General features: G+C 38.5%; 1 protein-coding gene across 3 annotated transcripts in view; it reads right to left on the minus strand.

Moving 5' to 3' along the window:
- Window positions 1-24,240, minus strand: part of LOC126474136 (serine/threonine-protein kinase dyf-5) — a 283,860-nt gene that overhangs the window by 231,918 nt on the left and 27,702 nt on the right. For 2 of the 3 annotated variants that reach the window (XM_050101575.1, XM_050101573.1), the window contains one exon: window positions 4,286-4,445. In XM_050101575.1, coding sequence (XP_049957532.1) covers window positions 4,286-4,407 — 122 coding nt within the window. In that variant the 5' untranslated portion in view covers window positions 4,408-4,445. Of the gene's footprint in view, window positions 1-4,285; window positions 4,446-6,403; window positions 6,505-24,240 lie in introns of those variants that run through there. The other variant, XM_050101574.1, reaches the window with a different exon arrangement.

Raw genomic sequence — 24,240 nt, forward strand, 5'->3', positions numbered from 1 at the left:
GAAGGAAAGATGGTTGCAAAATTTTTACTGGGGTCAGGGAATGAAAGGGGAGACAAACAGAATTTTTCCAAAAACATAACCTATGCATCCAGGACACCTTTTTTAGCCAGCACCAACAGACACCTGAAAAATATCTAGAGATACCAAATTGACTTCGTGATTGTTAAATAGATATTCTAAAAACAATTTGACTCTTAGTAGATCCTAACCAGGATGTGACTTGGGAAGTGACCACATACTGGTAATGATGAAAATTTGGTCTAAATTTAAAAAAAAAAAAAATTAAGAATAGCATATAAAAATGGGATTTAACAAACACACAGTGGAACCATATCAACAGCAAACGGACAAGATAACACATGCAGGAGACTCTAATGACACCCGAGGAAGCAACAGGTCAAGAAAAACAGGCAACTTAGCAACAGCAAGAAATAGTAGGCAAGAAAAAGAAAAAGAAACAAAAAGAACCTACTACTTCTGAATGTTTGAACATTATGGAACAAAGATAGAAACCAAAGAGCTCAAAAACAAAAAAGAGAGAAATAGCAACAGAAGTACAAAAGCACAAAAAGCTGAGGTAACAGAGAAGCAAGGAAAAAACACAAAAATATGTTGAGGATGTCTGCGGGAAAACTGCCACAGATTTTGAGATAAACCTGATAAATCCCATCCCCAAATGGCAAATCCTTTAAAATGCAAACATGACCAAACGTATAGCCTCATCAAGCATGAATCAAAAATAATAAACATCATCTTCAAACCAATGCAAGAAAAAGGTGAAGCTGCACTCTCAGTTCAACTTCTGAAAAAATGACGTATTAGAGAAAGAATTTTAGCTTTAAAATTAGTCACAGAGAAATAGTTGGAAAGGAATTAAACATGGTACATAACATTTGTAGATATATAGAAAGCATTTATAGTGTGAAAAGCGAAAAGAAGATAGGAATGTTGAAGAAAGTAGGAATAGACTAAAGAGACTGAAAAGTGTCACAGAACCTTTACAAAAACAAGATCTAGCAATGATGTGCACTAGAACCATTTATGTTTAATCTATACATAGAGGAGGCACTTTAAAAAGTTGGAGAACAGTTGGAGACAGGTGTAATAAGAGGCAAAAGAATAAATATGCTGAGCTATGCTGACGACATAGTTGTTTTAGTTTAAACTTAGTTGTTTTAGCTGAAACAGAAAAAGAACTTGAAGTCATGTCAAATAAAATGGATGAAAATATAAGAAATGAATGTAACAAGAAAATAAACAAATCGAAAATGAAAGTGATGGTTTGTGACAAAGGAGGGCAAGCCAAAACACAATTACAAGTTCTCTTTTTTATTTATTTATTTATTTATTTAACAAGCAAGATAAATAGAGATGGAAGAAGCATAAAAAGTAAGAGGCAGAAATGCCAAAGCAAAATGTGCCTAACCTCAAAAAGTAACAGCACATGAATCAGGAAAAGGGTTCTAAAAACACATGGTTTGTTAGAATGTGGTGTTGTATGCCTGCGAGACTCTTCAGATTGAAGAAAAGATTGATGTTTTTGGAGATGATGTGTTACAAGTGCATCATGAAAACCAAATGGACTGATAACATCATGAAGTTGAACAAGTTTTCAAAACAGTGGGATAGGAGAAAAGTTCATGGAACACTACTGTAAAAAGATAAACAGTTTATTGTTCATCTGTTGAGTCTGGAAGAGATCCTAAATACAATAATATGGAGGTATGTCAATGGAATAAGAGCTAAATGAAGATCATAACATAAATACATAGCTCAAATTATAAAAGACACCTGTAATTCCCATGTGAGAATGAATAAAAGAGTAGAACGATGCAAAAAATGGAGCTCTATTGCCAACCACTTCTTGAACTGAGCACGAAAGGAAGCATTACGTATTCCTATGTACAATATTAAAGGAAAATTGCTACACAGGAAGAACAGAAGATGGAAGTATTATTAATTATTTTCTACATCTACATTTATATTCCACAAGCCATCCTGTAGTGTGTACTTCCTCCCTTCACTGTTCCAGTTGTGAATAGTGCACAGGAAAAACAATTGTTGGGGAAAAACAATTGTTGGTAAGCTTCTCTGTGAGCTTGAGTCCCTCTAATTTTACGTTCAGGATCTTTTCACGAGATATACGAAAGGGGAAGCACTTTATTGGTTGACTCTTCTACGAATGTACACTCTTGGGATTTTAACAGAAAAATCACACCATGATACACAACACCTCTCTTGCAGCATCTGCTGCTGGGGTTGGATGAGCAACTCTGTAATGTTTTTTTACAATTACTAAGCAAACCTCCCCATCAGATCTGTTCACAGATGATACTTCTGTCTTTCTTGAAGATCAGGATTTGGAAAAAATTCTCAAATATGTGATCAGTACCCTTAGTAACTTGGAAACTTGGTTTCAGCTAAATGGGTTGAATCTAAACATATCTAAGTTCAAAACCAAATAGTCAAAATGTGAGCAGATTAAGATTGTACACAACAACCAAGATATAGAAGTTGACTCAGTCAAATTCTTCGGTTTAAATGTAGATAAAAATTTGATCTGGCACGCACACATTGAATTCCTAGCAAACAAAATTAGCAACTTTGCATTTGCAATGCAAATATTGTCAACTGCAACTGACATGGACACACAAAAAGTAGCATATACAAGCTACTTCGAATCCATGATTAGGTATGGTATTGTTTTTTTGGGGTAACTCGTCAAACATAGTGATGATACTAAAAATACAGAAAATAAATCATGTCGACCATTATTTAGAAAACTTAAAATATTAAATATGCCATCCTTATACATATATGAGGTTATTATATTATTGTACAACAGGCATGAATTATTTGAGGGAAACCATTTTGTCCATTTACATGATACTAGAAACAATGAAAATTTTATGTTCCCCACCCGCTACCTCAGACTGTATTCTCAGGGACCTCAATACACGGGATTGAAAATTTGTAATAAATTAAAAGGGAACAAGTTGAGCAGATAATTTAGGTTCACTTGAAAGAAGGCTATATGAGGTACTGACACTGAAGTGTTATTACTTAGTGGATGAATTCATGCAGGACAAACTGGAAATTTGATCAGGATACAATGTGTAGCATATTCCAAGAAATATCCTTATAGTGTTAATCAAACAATGGGAAATCCATGATGGAATGTAACAATACCAGACCCAGACACACACACACACACACACACACACACACACACACACACACACACACACGCAAATGCAAACACAACTTGCACATATATCTGCAGTCTCAGAGAACTGAAACCACACTGCGAGCAGCAACAGCAGTGCATGATGGGAGTGGCGACTGGGTGGGGGTAAGGAGGCGGCTGGGGTGGGGAGGGGGAGGGATAGTATGGTTGGAGTGGTGGACAGTGAAGTGTTACAGTTTAGACGCAGGTCAGGAGAGAAGGTGCGAAGGGGGGAGGGGGTAAGTAGCAGAAAGGAGAGAAATAAAAAGAAATAGACTGGGTGTGGCGGTGAAATGACGGCTGTGTAGTGCTGGAATGGGAACAGGGAGGGGGCTGGATGGGTGAGGACAGTGACTAATGAAGGTTGAGACCAGGAGGGTTACGGGAACATAGTGTTATTATTTACGTAGTGTTATTATTTACTGTAGTGCTACTATTTATTAATGCAAAAATCATTATTAACTGTATTATAAATTTTTGACATGTCTCCTGTACGCAAACCAAATGGACTGCAAATGTACATCATGAGATGAATAAAACACAATTCACAGGCAATATTTAGGTGTTTGTCATATGAGAGTTTTTTAAGCTACCCTCTTTATGGGTAGTTTCTTCCAATGAATCTCATTCTGTCATCTGCCTAGGGGTGATTCATTTTATGTAGTTGTTCCACTTTAAATCACTCTGTGTGTACCCCCAAATATTTAAAGGATGTGGCTGCTTCCAGGCACATTTCAACAATTGTATAATCACACAATAAGACGTCATTCTTGCTATTTCAGTAATGCCTATTGCAGTTTTCCACGCATCTTCTTTCCACTAGTTTCTATTCTGTTTATTATGAAATGATCCCCCTGATTCTAAAAGTTCAAAATTCAATTTTTTTTACTGTTTTATGTTACTATCAGGCATACCTTACTATGCCAGTTTGAGGGCTGGTATGTACATATATCTTTATGTGTCTGAATTTACTTACTGTTTATGGTAATATTTCTTTGGACAGACTGAGATCACACAATACTAACTGTCCTTTAATGATCACAAAAGAAGTTTCCTCACCTCTTAATAGCAACCTTCTCCCCAGTATCAATTCTCTGACCCAGAACCACGGAGCCATATGTTCCATCTCCAAGTTGGTTTAATGTGATATACCGGTTCATGTTTACAGGGGCGGAGCCCATTCGTTTTTCTTCAGTATATTACATGTATATATACCAACCTGCAAAATTAAATTAAGGAGATCAATTTATCAGGAAAACATCATGCTCATTACTTGAAGAATATAGGTTTGTGCTCCTTTTCTATCCATCTCTATAACTTTATAAGTACTCTGCTGTGTTATTTTTGGATTATACATTGACTGGTGAAGGATGTACAGAAAAACATCACTACATAACAGTTAACATATATCTGCCAAGGGACTCTATTGAATCATTATAAGCAAAGTAAGTCTGAAATGTCCACAATAATTCTCTGAAGTTAGCATGCAGTGCACACAATGAATGAGCAATGTGCTTACAGTTTTAGCCTGAGTGTCAAAGAGCATGGCATAAAAGCAAAATCACAAAGATAACCTTTTTAAGGAGGCACTGAGTGGCAGACAGGCACACTGAATAAAGACTACTAGATATTATTTAGTTACTGGATTAAATCCTCCATCAGACATAGACAAAACACACACACATAGACATTGCTATTATCATCTTTAGGTGCTAATTAGTTGGGTGTTAGTACCCAGAGATGACAGAGGCTGTCTCTGTCTCTGTGTGTATTCAACATCTCCCCTAAGCAGTAAGTAGCAGTCTATCCTTCTCAAATTGTTTTCATTGTTTAAAAGGTAACATTTTGATAGATATAATGAAACTGAATTATTGTGATGATGATAACAGATATTATAACATGATTTTCATGTTGATAAGAACTGTTCTGGTAATGTGGTGCTCAAGACAAAATGGAAAAGAAAAATTATACTCATAAATTAATTTTATAAAATATAGTTACATACAACATACAAGCAATTTTATGATATTTGCAGCAAAGTTCTTTGTAAAAGTTCCACAACAGTATCAATCAAGTAGTTGCAAAGAGACATGGAAAAGTTATAGTGCAAGAAATCTAACATTTTGATTTCATTTGTGCCTACATCCTAAACTGACAGTCTGTAAGTACTTAATTGGTGAAAGAGCCAAAAAAGCCATCATGTGCAAAGAGTTAACAACATACTGGTGATATCATAACAATTTTAAAATCTCCACTGGAATAAGGTAATTCAAACAGACATTAAAGAGGAAAGCAGTTAAGTCTGCAGAAATTACTAAAAAATTTCTCTTTTTATCACAGTATGCTATAAAAATTAAAATCACTGTCGCAAGAATTGCAGTATATAGGGTTTGGTTTAAAACTGACTTTGAACTGACTTTTGAGAACAGTTATTGGACTTTAATGCACAAAAATATTAATAAAAACCCTATCAACTAGCCAGAAGAAGTTATGTGCTGTCTTTATTAATAGTATAATAGCTACTGCCAATACCCCCAAAGGGAAATTTGTATTATAAAAATACAGTTACCAAATTAATTTCATAAAACATGTCCCTAAAGAGCAAAACATATCATACCAGTATATCACAGCTATAAAAAAAAAAAAAAAAAAATATGAAAATTTTGTATCACTATTCAGTTTACACATTCTAGAAATTCACCACAAGGATGCATGCCAAAGTCAACAGAAGATGTCACTGACGTTATTTTTTATTATTATTCTATGACCCTTCTAGTGTAATTTGGTGTTTGTATGCATTTTGATGTAAACATTTGATGAATCTATTAGGGTGTTTCAAATATTACATATATTCTATATATTCTACTGTTTAGTAATAGCTATTTGAAAAGAAAATATTAAACAAAGTGATGGATCTTGAAATATTGATGTTCCTGTAACTCATTATATGTACATATATGTCTCACAGAAAATAATGAACATAGTACATTCTACACTTCACTTCAGACACCCGCAATGGTGACAATTTCACTATCTTATGGAATCAGTGATACAAAACAATCAGTAGTTCCAAGATGTCAGTATCACGAGTAGAGAAACACTATTGCCAAAAATAAACTTTGAAAATATGTAGATACTGCTGATTTTAGCAAAAGCATTTGCAATATGTAGGTATACCTTATTCACAACACAATCAAAAGCATATGTCAAGCACAGTCAAGTCCAGAACACATTTTCCAGGTCAACTCAGTTGAGGATTATTGATTACAATGTTCAAGGCCATGACAGGGGCTTTCTGGCTACATAGCAACCAGCAAAACAAACTTCAGCTGCCATATTAATGTAGCAGTTGCTTATAAGTAGCATCATGTGCTTCAGATAATTCAGTTCACAAGACAGCTATTACGAAATGATGAAAAATGTGGGAATAATTACTTTCATTTACACAAATCATCAGAATGTATTTAAACTGAAATACGAAAAACTGCATAAAGTGCGAAAATTATACACGTGGAAAAAATTTTATACACTTATAAAGTCAATCATACCTAAATATTTTCCAGGTTTTACTATATGAAAACATTAACAACATGGACTAGCAAATTGTAAGAATTTTCCTATGAAAATACCCTTGTACCCAATTGTATATTCAGTGATTAAGGCTGTTCCACTGTAAGTGGTCAATGTCTAATACAGAGCTGAAGTGAACAGCCATAACTAACAAAACATAAGACCTAAGTTTGCCTATGTGTATATTCTCTAATTTGGGAAATGATAAAACTATCCTCAGCAGATTATCAATTTTGGTTATCTTTTTACGTTCATTAATGCTTGCATAAATTGTTTATATTGTCAGAAAAATACTATTGATGACTGTATAAATATAGTGCTTTTGTTGTGCCTATCTGTGACTCAGCATCTCCACTATGTGGTGAGTAGCAGCTCCCCTTCTCATAAATGTTAAATATAATAAAGTGATAATTGTTTTGTCACTGATTTATTAATACATGATGTGACATTCAGTTTTGTAATTTCTCAATATACACAATGGAAGGATGCCACGTTGAATGCCTTAAACCAATTAAAAATAATTTTAAAATATGGAGATGTTTCTGTTCTACCACTCATCAATATTATTTATCTTTAAAACTCTGCATTAGTGTGCAATTGAAATTTGGAGGTTAACGATCTTACAATCAACCGAAGCACAACCTGTATAAAGAAACAAATCTGTGTAATAGTTATGAAAAGCACATTCATTAAGAGTTATAAATGAGCTTGAAATAATACATTTATCAATGGAGCAGCAGTTTTCCAACAATAAATCCTTCATGCTTTTCTTAAACTCAACTTTATTAGTAACTAAACTTTTTATGGATGCTGGTAAGTCATTGAAAATATCTGTTCTTAAATACTGAACACCTTCTGGACCAAAGTGACAAATTTCAATACGAAATAAATGTATTGAAAAGGAGAAGTTAGTATCCCCAGTTTCTTGAACACACCTCTACGGGACAGTCTTGAATTCACATGCATTACAAATAACTCACATTACTTACTTTTGAACTTGGAAAACCTTAGCTTGGTTTGATGAGTTACCACAAAAGAATTATCCTGTATGACAAAAGGAATGAAAGCAAGCAAATTAAGCTAGCTTTTTTATTTTTACACCATCTTTGTATAACAAACTTTGCATTGCAAATTCAAATTTGTTTAGGCACTTCATCGATTTCAAGTTACATGCCTCCAAATTGGATTTATTAAGTTGTAATGCCAAAAAATTAATACTGTCAACTTATTTTAGTTGATTGTCATTGTATTTTAAACATATATTTGGATGAAACCCCCTACAGACCCCAAAGTGCTTTAAGTGTTTCTTTTCCAAGTTTATGATATTTGTGTATCCATGAAAATTTCATTAATTCATCTTTCTAACACTATATTTGATCTGCTAATAATGTCTGCATCATTTGCAAACAAAACAAAACGGCATCTGATAACGTTAGTGAAGAAAGGTCATTAATACTGACAAGAAAGAGTAAGGGCTTTAAGATGCAACCTTGTGGGACAACACTTGTACTTAGTTCCCTGTTGGATGATAATTGGTAACTTAATACAGGACTCTTTCCTACTAACACCCTTTGTTTCCTATCAAAGAGAGATAATCTGAACCATTTTGTGACATTTCCTGTTAGAATGTTTATTATCAACCATTCAGTGTATTTTGATAAAATTGGTCTTGTCAACATGTAAAGTACAGTTAATACAATTAATACATCAGCTTTATGAGTAAATAAAGATACATTTTAGTAAGAGTACAATGTCAGCTCTAATACACTTATTAACATCAATATTTAGTAACTGAAATACTTGATATATAAATGCTAAATTACAACTGTATATCAATTACATACTTCTACATTTACAGTTTATGATTACTTATGACTAGTTGGAGCAATTACTCATATATTTAGTGATGTACATATAAATGTAGAATTCTAATTTTATGATTATTACATGCAATTTTACTGACACACGCAGCTACCCAAAGCACAGTTCTTGGAAAGCACTCGTCATGAATTCATCAACTGAATAAAATTCTCGCTCTCTTAGCAAAGTTTCTAAAACTTTCTTGTGCTTGTGTAAGAGAGTCAAGTGAGCTGTTTTTGACAATTTGTTGAATTTAAGGCTCATGTGTTAATAGCTATTGTGTGGATGTGGGAAAGTCTTGAGTACAGAAAATGTATCATCTGGCTATTTCTTGTATTGTGCAAATGAACATTATTTCTTAGTTTAAGTTTGTTTGTTTATGTTTTCTTTAGCATAAACTAGACAACTATAGATGTAAAGGATGAGGACCGTCATTATGTTAAGTGCTCTGAACTCGCTTCTGCAATTCTCTCTAGGATGCAGACTTACATCAATGGCTTTCTTCTATCACTGAAAAATGTAAAGCTGACTTTCACGCATTTGTCCACAACAACATTCCATGTTGCAGATGTGAATGTAAGAAGGGATAATAAAAACCGTAGATTCTTGCTGATATTCTTAGTTATGTAACAAAAATAAAACTCTTGTCAATTTACTGCATAAGTAATTTATGTGCCCATCCCACAATAGTCATTTACCAATTACATTCTTATTCTCAGATTTCATTACCCCAAGATTATTTCAAAGTTCTTCCATTTTTGTTTTATTAATTGACAGCAGGCTGTCTAGACACCAGTGATTAGTCATCTTGATAATTTCCCTACCATAATATTGAAAACTTTGTAACTGTTCACCTGTTGTTATCAGTGTGGTGTCATCAGCATACAGCACATTCTCACATGGTATGTGACTTGAGAAATCATATATGTACACAATGGAGAGAAAATGTCCATGAACTGATCCCTTTGGTATTCCATGTTTTATTTTCAACAACTGCGATGTCTGATTATTTGCACATACTAACTTCAGCCTGTCAGACAGATTCTAAATATACACCATAATATTCTAATTTATTTAAAGTATATTGTGATTAACACAATCAGACTCAGTTCATGTATCAAAGATTACACATAGCCTGTAATCCACAAAAGGATTAATGACATTAGCAGTCAGTGAGTACTGATTTAAATTAACATCGAAAGATGAAAATTTGTGCTGGACTGGGATTTGAACCTGGGTGTTGGGCTTACTAGGCAGATGAAATGAGCACTACGTCATTCTGACACCTAACATACCTCCCTCCAGTGCAAATTCTCAACTTATCCACATCCTACTGATGTACTGCCCCTTGCCCATCAATGTTATCATTTGTGGCATTTTGCTGACTCCCATAAGAGTTCAAGCTTTGTGTGCACCTGAACTGAAGGGCTCATTGGCCGTTCTCACCTGTACATAATTATAATTAAGATGAGGATGGCCATGATCCCTTCAGTGCAGAAGCTCACCAAACTTTAACTTTTATGGGAATCAGCAAAATGCCATGAATGAATCAATAGTGTGTGGATAAGTTAAGAATTTGGGTCTGACAGAAGGGTGTTCCGTGCAGTTGTGATGACCACTGTGTTTGGATGGCGTAGTGGTCAGAATATCGGTCTAGTAAGCAGGAGACCTGGGTTCAAATCCCAGTCTGGCACAGATTTTCAAATTTCTCCACTGATCAGCCAAGAATTTTGACAGATTTCTTTATCTTCTTACTTATACAGAGGCTTAGCTTCAGCATATTTCAGCCAATCTGGAAATGTTCCAGTGACAGATGACTGCTTACACAAATGTCTTAAAATGTTACTAAACTCAGGAGAGTACTCTTCAATTAACTTTGTCGATATTTTTTCATAAATACTAGAATGTTCTGACTGCAAACATTTCACAGATGACATTACTTCTCCTAGAGTTGAGGGGGGTCATTTCATAATACTGAAGTTATTTGGAATAGCTGGGAATGACAGCACCTACTGAGCCTGACAACCCTCTCTCTCCGGTAACAGATATGAAATGCAAAAGTGCTGCACACTACATACATCTGTTGCAAAAGTATCATTTACTTTTAAAGCTATCTGCTCCTCCTCATCTATGGTTCCTCCTTCAGTACCTCCCACATTGTCTTTATTTCATTAGCTGATGTAATTATCTTTTTCTTGTAATGCATTTGCTTTGATGTCAGTATTAACTTCTTCAGTATTTTGAAGTAGGCCTTGAAATGAGCTTTAGTGTTAATGTTAGAGGTTTTTCTGACAGACAGGTACAGTTTCCTCTTTGACGTAAAGGAAACCTGTTTTCCTTGAGTAACCCATGGCTTTTTTGCTTACTTTGGTCTAATCTGGATTTGTTTTTAGTGAAACCAGTTTGTCAAGTAAGGTAAGAACTTTATTTATAAAGTTATGTACTTTGTATTCATGTCATGAGTACCATGTAATTCATAACAGTTTTCACTTTTGAAAAGTTTCCTAAAATAATCAATTCTTGGCTTACCAGCTACTCTCCTGAAGTTCTGTATCCTAATTAGTTTCAACATTTAACATACAGTACTGAACTACATGCCTTGGTCTCAAGGGGCCACTAACTATTAGGTTTTAAATATAATTTTGTTCATAAAACTTTCTACAAAGGCATTATAAGTGCCTGTTTTCTTAGCAACTAGCTATCCTAGTTGGGAAGTTTACAGTAGTAATTACATTGAATTATAATGTTGCTGAGTGCAATAAATTCTTACTGAAGTATTTCTTACGAAAATCTGTATTAAAATTACCAGCAGCCTCTACTTCTTTGCTTTTCATTATTAAACAGCCCAACAGAGCTCCAAGGAAAAAAATGTTAATGTACATATTCTTAAATGTGTAACAACTCCAGCTAAATGTGGCAAACACCCCCCCACCCTTTTCTCCATTTCAGCTCTACAGACGTGAGATGTTAAGCTAAATCCAGCAACGCTTTAACATGTCTATACCACTGGTCACACAATGTTCAGAGGGGCAGATTATGTCAACTGGATTTGACGACTAATTTGAGAATGAAATATGTAGTTCACTAATTTTACTCCTCAATCCTCTAACATTCTGATGCAATAGCAACAGCTGGCATTTTCACCGGCTGAGATATACTTTGTGTATGTAAAGTTTTTGGCAGTTGTCTGTATGGATGCAGTGTGCTACAATTACACTGTTCAGGTTTTTTTTTTTTTTTTTTCTCAACCTGATTGTTTCAATTGTAACCTGTTTTACTGCTTGGTTTCTTTCTGTTTTGCTTTCTGCAGGATATTACAGTGACATTTAAGACCAAATTTTACATAACTTCCCATAGGGTAACTCCTATTCCAGTATAAAGTATCTTCACATAAGCTATTAAAATGAATTATTAGATTGTATAAAAATTAATATTGTTACTTTAATACAATAACATTTCATTTTGTCATCATTTAAAATCAGATGAAAGTAAAATGTACATTTGATTTTTTTTCTTCACATACAAGAGATTTTTCCACAAGAATCCAAAATACATTACTCATGGAATTGTAAATGTACATATCATCACACAGAGGATTCAAGTACATTTTTCTGCGTCAGGTACAACAATATGACAAATTTAGCTCTCAAGGAAGAATCAGGATTAAACAGTAACTGCATGGCATACCATAGAGAAATGAAAAGAAATTAACATCATATCATTTACATTGTTAGCAAGCCACACTCTACTATTCAGCAACTCTCCTTTAATCTCTTCAAAACAAGAACAGTGCAAAAGTGAAGTTTTACATATTGACAGAATATAATATCACTGCCATACCACAACAAGAACAACTGTATTTTTGCTAGATCAGTCCTCTGTAGTACACACTCTATGCTACGTGCATTGTGTACGCACTGCGAGAATAAAAGTATTCATAATAAGTGACGGGAGTGCAAGTGATTATTTATCGTTATAATTACCACACCCCATCCCACTACCTACAGTGGTGACCCCATTATTTTCTTTCCAACCATGCCACAAAATACCAAGTTATACTCATGCCGGCATGCCACTCACCACCACTTCATGCCGTGAACCATATGTCCCACGATGGTGTTTCATCCCCCTGGCATCACTACAGATGATTTATTTGTGCATCTATTTGGTGTTCTTGCTGATTTCCAGATGATATAACCAGTGCAACTGTGGTTCTCGAAAGGTCAACAATGTTCTCATTGTTTCAGCAAATGCTGAACCAGGACATCATTACATCTCGCCAAACAGATGAACACATTAAATCACAAATCAAGTACAATGTTATCAGTAAAGGTGGTGAACGAAGCCCGCCACTCCCTTAGTTAACTATGCTCCATCAACAGTGACCACACATGGCTGCCTACTGCTGTCCCCACTTCCCACATAACCAGTGCTAGTAATATACGAATCAGTGACAGTATTAATGAAGTACACCACACTCATTTTCATTCTAATGACTCAGCGCGTATCGAAATTCCGTGTGCAATGTACCAAATTATGGACATTCTCCAGAGTATCGTAATGTTGACAAGCACTTGCCACCATATATGACTGCCTTCCACTGCAGAGAACCAATATTTACGAATTAATATGGACAAATCTGTCCTACAAATGACCTTCCTGTGCCAATGTTTTTCCACAGCCCTGTTTTCCACACAAAACTGTATGTTACATGGGTGACACTGACATCAGCCGTGCTCCGGGCCATGCCTGCCACATGACGTCACTCAACAAGCAGACACACCATGTCTACCTGCAATCACGCAGGGTTTTGACACCTCATGACCACAGACATCAATATGGCAAGCTCGACCGCAACTGCAACCAACACATCATGGGAACACAAGGAGTACCTACATCAACCACCACATTGGTGACCTACAACTGCCACCAACCAGGACCTTTCCACTGCACTGCGTTCTTTAGTACCCCACTATGACACCACCCTCCGTGACGCAGAAGCACTAGCCACGACACACGCTCCGCGTCCCGTGACAGCTGATCATGGCACTCACATTACCGACATACCTACTGCAACTACCGTGCCATAATGCCAGTTGCCACCGCTATCAGTGCCACCAGACGGTGTTCACGAACCTGCACCATGTACTTTGCATGATTACAACAAAATCATCCTGGTCCCGGCCCCTTGCCACCAGGCAGATTACCACTGACCAAGTTACATCTGCTGCCACTACAAGTTGATTCTCCACAAGTATGGTTCGCATTCAGAATGCATGATGCAATCGGCTGGAATTACAGACAATCATCGCAAGTTTTTGGTGCTTTTGAACCACCTCCACACCAACACCGATCTTATCAGTGGCCTCCTATTGCAAGCACCAACCACTGACAGATATAAGACAGCGGAAATGCTCATATTACAGTGCCTCTTGCATTCACCTGAACAATGACTCCTCCTACCCATCGTTGAGACATCGGTGGACCATGACACCCCATCAGTGCTGTGGCGCAGGTAACACCTCCAAATTGCCACAAATCTCTTACCAGATCGTGACCACTGGTCACTATGGCTTCTCGGTATGCCATTGTGCAGCATTCACTGCACAGCATCTAGCCAACTGACAGTTGCCGAGCTGCTTCAACCTCACCTGAGCCCCTCCACATCACACCCGTAGCTGCCTTGCAAGACTCTGCTGCAATAAGGCAGCAACAATCAGATAGCATGACGGACCCACATTTGTAGCGGAATGTAAACAACCACCTGCCGCATTCACCACCAACTACCGTCACAACAATTCATCTGGCCAGGACTCTGCGACTACTCAGCTGCACCGCCTCTGCTGGTTCCACGCATGCTTTGGTGCCAATGCATGCCGCTGTCATCCATCCTGCAGCTACCCAAACTACTACAGCAGCCTGACACAGTTGCATGAGGCCACTCCCCTGCTTCAAGCCACCTTGCTACGAAACATAACAACACTCGACATATCCCACATCTACATTCTAATGGTGTGCGTGGCTCTTCGTATATGACAACCATATTAGAGCATACTTCCTAGTCAACACAGGTGCCGATCTCAGCTCTTTGCCACCTCAGCTGGCACCTAGAAAATGTACACCATCCGCTATACAACTACACACCTTTAACAATTCAGTGATTCCTGTGATAGGCACAGCCTCTATCATAGTTCAACTGGACAAGCACACCCCTCGTCTATGGACGTTTTTGTGGCTGACACTATAGAGGCAGTGATGGGCGCAGATTTTTTGAGGCATTATAATCTTCTGCTGGACCTGTGTAGAGCCTTAGTACTACATCGTGATGGCCACATGCCGATCAGTGGAGTAAACTGTGATCACTTACCGATGGACAAGACTCCGCCGCCTGCTCCTCCTACCTTTGAGATAGTACTGGACCTCACACTAAAGTGCCACGCATTGCCTGAGGAGTTTAAAACTGTGACTACTGAGTACACTAACCTCCGTTGCACCAATGCCAGCTCACAAGCAGCTAACTAACACTTCTGCAACAGCTGCTCTGAGCTACAACACAGCTGCACATCACACAGCAATGGCTGTTGTTGCACCAGCAACAATGAGAGCCGCCCATCCGAGATGCCGCCAACCCTTCAGAACCACAGGTCAGTCCAGTGTCTCTTACCTCTGGTGATGATGCTCCTGCAAGCAGACCGCGCAAAGACAGTGATATTGCCCTAGCGAGTCTAAACAGTGACATTGCCTCCACGAGCAGATTGTGTGCCTCACATGCTACTCCACATCAGCCCCATAAAAAGATTAACACTGTACGTTGGGGGGTTGGGTTGTTTTGGGGAAGGAGACCAGACAGCGTGGTCATCAGTCTCATCGGATTAGGGAAGGATGGGGAAGGAAGTCGGCCGTGCCCTTTCAAAGGAACCATCCCGGCATTTGCCTGGAGCGATTTAGGGAAATCACGGAAAACCTGAATCAGGATGGCCGGACGCGGGATTGAACCGTCGTCCTCCCGAATGCGAGTCCAGTGTCTAACCACTGCGCCACCTCGCTCAGTAACACTGTACGCAATGGTACTATACACAGAATTAATACTACCCCTGTTCCACAGGTCTGACGCTGACCCCACTGCCTTGCCCCTCACAAACTAAAGGCGGCCGAGGCCGCGATCGAGGAACTGTTAGACGAGTGCACCATCAGGCCATCACACAATGCATGGGTGTCACCGATTGCTATGAGAATGAAAAAAGATAAAACGTGGCACATGTGTGGGGACTATAGACATTTGAATGTGCGCACCATCATTGAGAGTTATCCCATACCCAATATTCAGGGCTTCTCCCAGGAACTGGCTGGTGCAACCATCTTTATCGTGATCGACTGCAAAAAAGCTTATTCGCAGATCCCAATGACCACTGAGGACATCACAAAGATGGCAATAATTACACCATTTGGCCTATCTGAATTCCTCTTTATGCCCTTCAAACTAAAGAACGCAGCCCAGACTTGGCAATGGTTCATTAACGGCTTGTTTTTTACCATATGCTTTTGCTATTGTTACTTGAATGATGTAATTATCTTCTCACAAACAGTTCAAAATCATGAGAAACACCTCCAAGTGGTATTTGACAAACCAGCAGAGCATGATGTTGTGGTCAATGAGGACAAATGCCAACTCCAGCAAAAATTTGTTACATTTGTAGGCCACCTCATCATCGTTTCAGGCATCCATCCCACCCCAGAAAAGATAGACCAAAACCATAACCTACCACCCCCAACGGTCTCTCAAGTGTTGCACTGTTTTAGGCATAATTAATTTTTACCAACAGCATCTCCCCCATGTTGCAGAAACACTTCTGCTGCTCACATAGTCACTCTGTGGCAAGAACACATCAGGCAAATGCAAGTTCACTTGGATTCCTGATATGCAAGCAGCTTTCAAGAACATCAAAACCAAGCTCGCTCAGACCAGCACCCTGGCACACCCATCGCCTGGCGCCCATATGTTTATAACAGCTGACTTCAGCCACTGGGTGACTGGAGCAGTGCTACAACAGGAAGTCTCCCTGGCACAACTGAGCCCCTATGATTTTTCTCACAGAAACTTACTGACTTCAAGAAAACGTGACCAACCTCTGACTGTGAGCTTTCGGCAATATACGAGGCAGTTTGGTACTTCCAAGATGGCATCGAACGCCGGCTGCTTACTATCTACACAGACCACCGCCCTCTGGCTCTGACGTTATTAAAAATCCAACAGCCAATACCTTCCGTCAATGATTCCACCACCTGGACTTGATTCCATAATCTACTACAGATGTCTGCTATGTAGGGGGAGAAAAATACATAGTGGCTGACTGCCTCTGACAACTCACTGCCATGTCAGCATACTCGACTTCAACCAACTAACAGAGGCACAAGCAACTGACACAGACTTTCAACACCTGCTATCTGGACACACAAAGGGCTTCCTGCTCAGGCAGTGCACCACTGCAGGCACAACCAAACTAGTTTGGTGTGATGTATCCCATGGTAGGCAATGACCAATCATCCCACACAACTTCAGGAAGACAGTTTTTGACCTCCTCCACAATGTGTCTCAAACTGGAGTATGCCTGCCACTGAAACTCATAATGGAACATTCAGTTTGAACTAACATAAAACTGAGCTGCATGGACGAGAGCCTGCATCCAATGCTAACAGGCCATGACACGACGTCAGGCCCAACCGCCCTTCAGAAAATTTCCCATCCTGAAAGGCCACTTCCAACATGTCCATATAGCCCTGGTGGGGCCACTTCCAGATTCAAATGGATACAAGTACTCTTGTCAGCCATAGACAGGACAACTCGATTGGTGGAGGCCACATCTCTGACTGCTATCTCAGCCAACACAATAGCCCGAGTTTTCATCACACTATAGATTGTATGCTTTGGCTGGCCAGACTCCCTGACAACAGACCAGAGCCGGCAGTTCGAGTTAGCCCTGTTCTCCAAGCTCTGGCGGCTCTGTGGGTGCCACCGGTTCCACATGATGGCCTACCATCTTTAATCCGACGGACTTGTGGAATGGTGGCACCGCATCAAGACAGTGCTTGTATGTCACAAGCGGGAGTGGACAGAAACCCTCTCCTGGGTGCTGCTGGGCATACAAACTGCCTACAAAGAAGATCTGAATGCCTCGCTGGCAGAGGTACTCTACAGGGAACCAATCACCCTCCCAACAGAGTTCATATCACAAACCACCTACCACGTGGATGTCAACCTACCAGATCTAGTAAAACGTGTCAGGGACCACATCCACCACATCTGCCATCTCACTGCCATCTCACCATGCCAAACCAACCATCTTTGTACACAAAGACCTCCAATCATGTACACACGTCATGCTCAGCACTGATGCCATCAAACCCGCCCTCCACCCTGTGTAAAATGGCCCGTTCAAGGTGTTGAAACAAGGGCCAACACTTTTGATACCTTACAAGCTTGAAAAATGACAACAGTCTCACTAAACCGCCTAAAATTGGCATGGACTTTAGCAGACACACACCTGGTGTTTACACTCCATTGGCCCCATCTCCAGGTCCTTCAGGCCAATTTACAGTTGGCCTAGACCTGCGAGATGACTTCCCAGAAGACATTTCCGTAACACCGCAGGAGTCACTACTCATGGTTATGGCCAAATTCGACAACAGACAGTTGAGCTATAACATGGTCTTGAGGTCATTAGAGCACTGCAAATTCCTTCTGCCTACGATTGACACAGGATGTCTGAAATTCACTTTCTTCGGATGACTACCTGCTCGTGTTGGCCCCGGAGCACTTTGTGATGACGACTGACACTCCGGAAACCGCTACTGGCGGACCAACAGCCTCACCAACACTGGAGGACTCACCACTAGCCACCAACACCTCAACACACACTGCCACCGACCCATCAACACCACCGCTGATATCATGAGCTCGCCACCCTTTATGGCCACCCAGGCACTCGGCGGACTACAGTATGCTGGCCCTTGCTATCGCCAGTGGGACAATGCATCATGATGTACACAAGTCACCATGCTGTGGGGGAGGGGAGGGGGGGCTCTGTGTGGACGTAGAAGCATTGGCTCTACCCCTCAATAATATCGCTGCACTACCGCAGCAAGAACAACTGTATCATTACCAGATCAGTTCTCTGTAGTATGTGCTCTATGCTACACGCGTTCTGTAGATACTGCGAGAATAAAAGTATTCATACTTTTATGGGAGTGTGAGTGATTATTTATTATCATAATTATCATGCCCACTCCCCACTACTTACAGTATGATAAGAAAAAGATAAGGCAGTTTTCTCTGTCTCATACTATTCAGTATTTACAGGATACAAATGATGAAATATAACAATGAATTCTATTTGGTGGTTTCAATTTCACACCAGACAAAATAAAAGCTATCTGTTTTTAAATGTTTTTTGTTTTTCACCTTAAATTATGATGATACTACAATAAATGACGTATTTATATAAGATATGCTTACACAACATAAAAGTGGATTTTATTAATTTACGTACACAGACAATTTACAACCAAAGTTAAACAAAATTGTTGCAACAATCCATTCCTGGCACTTAGAGAAGTTCTGGGTCAATTTTCTCATAAATACTCTTACTTTGTATACTACTTTCCTACCTTAAAATTTGTACTAAGGATGTTGAATGGTTTCTAATAAATGACAAAACTGCACTTTAAGATATATAAAAAACAAAAAGTCTGTGAAAATTGACTTTATTGTTGAGACATTCACAGAAATACGTTTTGATGCCACACCCAAAATTCTTCTTGTGACAATAAGTAGTTAATTGGAACTAAGCATGTCATCCTCCCTGTTTTATGATCTATGTAGTTAATATGTGTATTTTTCTGTTCCATACACAATAATTTATGACTTCGACAATGCAACATATAAAGTTTAAATTCTATCTACAAGGTAGTTTTTCAATCAGGTGACAACTGAAACACTTGCGCTCTAAACAAATTTCAGTAGTAATCCACCTATAACACATTTCTCTTGCCTTTACCCAGAAGTAGGAATTACAATCTCAAGTGCAAAATTGCACGAACCAGGACAAATGTGAAAATCTAAATTGCATATGGTAAGTCTTAAATAAAGAGACAATTCACATAGAGGACTACACAAAATAAGTATGATCTTATTTTCAAAACTGGTATAAATACCAAAACATTAATTATTTTAAAAGGCTGGATACAAGTAGACAACATATCCATAAAAATGTTCAAAATATATGAGGAATCATATGTTTTCTTGAAAGAAAATAATGGACAAAAGGAATTGTTTACATCAGTTTTTTTATTTAATTTTATTGTCATTTGGTGTACATATGATTCAGCCAGCATCATATCACATTAGTGGCACAGCTATTGACTACAATCAATTTTTGTAAGTACATATAAAGCACAACGAAGCTGTTAATTACAAGTTTTGATCACAGTCTCCTAACAAGTCTCTGATTATTTTGTAAGTTTCTATTTATTCTGATTTTACATCACACTCTGACACTGAGTCACATAATCAAGTTGCCTACCCTGTGGAGGTGATTAAGGAAATTTCCAAGATGGCGGCTGTTACCACTGACACTAGATACTTATTTAATTTTTATTTTTTCAACAACTATTGGTCATGTACATGATATCTGTTTTGACATGTACACAACAGTAAAGTTTTACATTAAAAATTGGACATTATATTTATATTTACATCGAAAATTAAATGTTTGGTTTAGGATATCACACTATTACAGATTTCTCCTAATTCATAAACATGGCTGTCGATTAATACCATAGTTTCTGTACATACCTCGCAAAGGAACTGTATGAGAGTTCTCTCACTCCCAGCAGTAGTATATTATACAGCTTTATGTCAGTATATTTGAAGCTGTTTTGGGACTCAAAACATAAGTCTATATTATTTCTCTTTCTTGTTCCGTAGCTGAAAGTGATACAATTATATATAAAAGAAAATTTAATTATTCTAAACTAAAGATGGCACTATGGAATGAAAAATGGGAACCAGTGTACAATGCAACTGAAGTGAATGAAAAATGGGAATATTTCTATAAGCTATTCAGTAACACTTTAAATGAAACCTGTACTGTAGTTAAAAAAGCAAATAAAGCTGTAAACCATAAAGCCGAGAGTCTCTCTTCTGAAATTATTGAACTGAGGGAGAAAATGAAAGATTGCTATATACGAGGGCAGTTCAATAAGTAATGCAACACATTTTTTTTCTCGGCCAATTTTGGTTGAAAAAACCGGAAATTTCTTGTGGAATATTTTCAAACATTCCCGTTTCGTCTCGTATAGTTTCATTGACTTCCGACAGGTGGCAGCGCTGTACGGAGCTGTTAAAATGGCGTCTGTAACGGATGTGCGTTGCAAACAACGAGCAGTGATCGAGTTTCTTTTGGCGGAAAACCAGGGCTTCACAGATATTCATAGGTGCTTGCAGAATGTCTATGGTGATCTGGCAGTGGACAAAAGCACGGTGAGTCGTTGGGCAAAGTGTGTGTCATCGTCGCCGCAAGGTCAAGCAAGACTGTCTGATCTCCCGGGTGCGGGCCGGCCGTGAACAGGTGTGACTCCTGCAATGGCGGAGCGTGCGAACACACTCGTTCGAGATGATCGACGGATCACCATCAAACAACTCAGTGCTCAACTTGACATCTCTGTTGGTAGTGCTGTCACAATTGTTCACCAGTTGGGATATTCAAAGGTTTGTTCCCGCTGGGTGCCTCGTTGTCTAACCGAACACCATAAAGAGCAAAGGAGAACCATCTGTGTGGAATTGCTTGCTCGTCATGTGGCTGAGGGTGACAATTTCTTGTCAAAGATTGTTACAGGCGATGAAACATGGGTTCATCACTTCGAACCTGAAACAAAACGGCAATCAATGGAGTGGCGCCACACCCACTCCCCTACCAAGAAAAAGTTTAAAGCCATACCCTCAGCCGGTAAATTCATGGTTACAGTCTGCTGGGACGCAGAAGGGGTTATTCTGTTCGATGTCCTTCCCCATGGTCAAACGATCAACTCTGAAGTGTATTGTGCTACTCTTCAGAAATTGAAGAAACGACTTCAGCGTGTTCGTAGGCACAAAAATCTGAACGAACTTCTCCTTCTTCATGACAACGCAAGACCTCACACAAGTCTTCGCACCCGAGAGGAGCTCACAAAACTTCAGTGGACTGTTCTTCCTCATGCACCCTACAGCCCCGATCTCGCACCATCGGATTTCCATATGTTTGGCCCAATGAAGGACGCAATCCGTGGGAGGCACTACGCGGATGATGAAGAAGTTATTGATGCAGTACGACGTTGGCTCCGACATCGACCAGTGGAATGGTACCGTGCAGGCATACAGGCCCTCATTTCAAGGTGGCGTAAGGCCGTAGCATTGAATGGAGATTACATTGAAAAATAGTGCTGTGTAGCTAAAAGATTGGGGAATAACCTGGTGTATTTCAATGCTGAATAAAACAACCCCTGTTTCAGAAAAAAAATGTGTTGCATTACTTATTGAACTGCCCTCGTACTTTTTAGAGATACTAAACTACAACATTTCTCAACAAAATATAAACTGCGCAGAAAAACATACAGAGTGTCCTTGACTAACCTAAAAGCACAGAAATATACCTCTGAAATAAGGAACTCTAGCTGTATCAGTAAAACTGAATGGAAAATAATGCATAAAGAAAGTGGGAAACAGAATTCCTATGAACACAGCAACATAACATTAAAAGAAAATGGTGAAGAAATAAATGACCCAAAAGAAGTGTGTGAGAAATTTATACAAAAGTTCAGTGCAGTAGGTACAAATGCAGCTCATGTCAAGCCACAAAATTTTAGTCTTGGAAAATCTAGCCAGTCCTTTTATATCCACGGCATTACTGAGAGGGACATCCTAGCAATCATATCAGCACTTCGACCAAAATTTCTTGTGGCTGGGACGACATTCACCTAAACTGCTAAAGGAATGCAGTGATGAATTAGTAAAACCCTTGACTCACTTGATAAATACCTCCCTCAGAAATGGAGTATTCCCTGACCTTTTGAAAATTACTGAAATTATACCAGTGCATAAAAAGGGATTAAAAAGACACTAAAAACTACAGGCCAATATCATTAACCTCAGAACTAGGCAAATTGTTAGAGAGAGTAATACTAAATCAAGTTGAATCATATTTCACCAAACACAATCTGTTAAATAACCTACAACATGGATTTAGAAAAGGGAGTCTACTACAACAGAAGTAGCATCTTTTATACATGAAATATTAAATAAGCTGGACAAAAGTGACAAGGTAATAGGCACTTTCCTAGATATGAATAAAGCCTTTGATACTGTGAATCATACCATTCTTCTGTGTAAACTAGAAGAGTACAGGGTTGAGAGGACTAGCCTTGAAACTACTTACCTCCTATTTGAAAGACAGGAAACAGTGTGTAAAGCTAACTTATCAAAATAATGAGCAGCTCCTAACAACCAAATCAAACTTCAGGGCACTTCAATGTGGTGTGCCTCAAGGAAGCATACTAGGGCCTTTTCTGTTCCTTGTATATGTAAATAACTTATTTGAACCCCAAAATTGCATCGTTGTAAGCTATGCCGATGACATATCCTTCATCAGCTGTGGCAGTGATATGCTGTCTGCAGCTAACACTACCGAGATCAGTTTCAATACTCTGTCCGCATACCTTACAGCAAACAAGCTTCTTTTAAATAAAGACAAAATGGCAATAATGAAGTTCATCCACAGTTATAATGCTGCTATAACTGATACTGTATTTACATCCCCATTGGGTCTTGCATATGCAAATTCACATAAATTTCTGGGCATCATTGTTGCTGAACACTTATCATGGAAAGACCATGTAGATAATATCTGCAAGAAAATCAGTACAAATGTGTATCTACTGAAACGGGTCTCAGCCTTCTTGGACCATGATACTTTAAGGCAAATATATTTTGGGTTAATTCATCCGCACCTTCAGTATGGTATTGAGATATGGGTTGGGGCATCAGCAGTTCATATAGATAGACTTTTTAGATTACAAAAAAAGGCAGTAAGAATGGTAGCCAAGCTAAAGAAGAGACATCTTTAGAAAATATAAAATCCTTACGGTGTACTCCATGTATATACTGCAGACAGTCATGTTCGTGAAACAAAATCCTGAATTTAATATGAGAAACAGTAATGTACACAACTATGATACAAGGGGAAGGGAAAATTTTCATAGAATTGTGACCAATAAAAAGGCAACGGACCACAGCCCACACAGAATGGGAGCAATTTTCTACAATGCACTACCCTACTCAAGAAAGTAAATCTAAATACGCTAAAGAGTAGACTGAAGCAATTATTAATAGAGAAGTGTTGTTACTCTATAGAGGACTTTACGTTGTAGTGCCATCTTGGAAAACAGTGTATATAGACAATGTCTCCGGCCTATCAGTGGTATGAAAGAATGTAATTATACACTGTATTATGTGTACTGTACTATTATAAATATAAGCTAAATTGTGTTACACT

The sequence above is a fragment of the Schistocerca serialis genome, chromosome 4 (assembly GCF_023864345.2).
Source record: "Schistocerca serialis cubense isolate TAMUIC-IGC-003099 chromosome 4, iqSchSeri2.2, whole genome shotgun sequence".
Lineage (NCBI taxonomy): Eukaryota > Metazoa > Arthropoda > Insecta > Orthoptera > Acrididae > Schistocerca > Schistocerca serialis.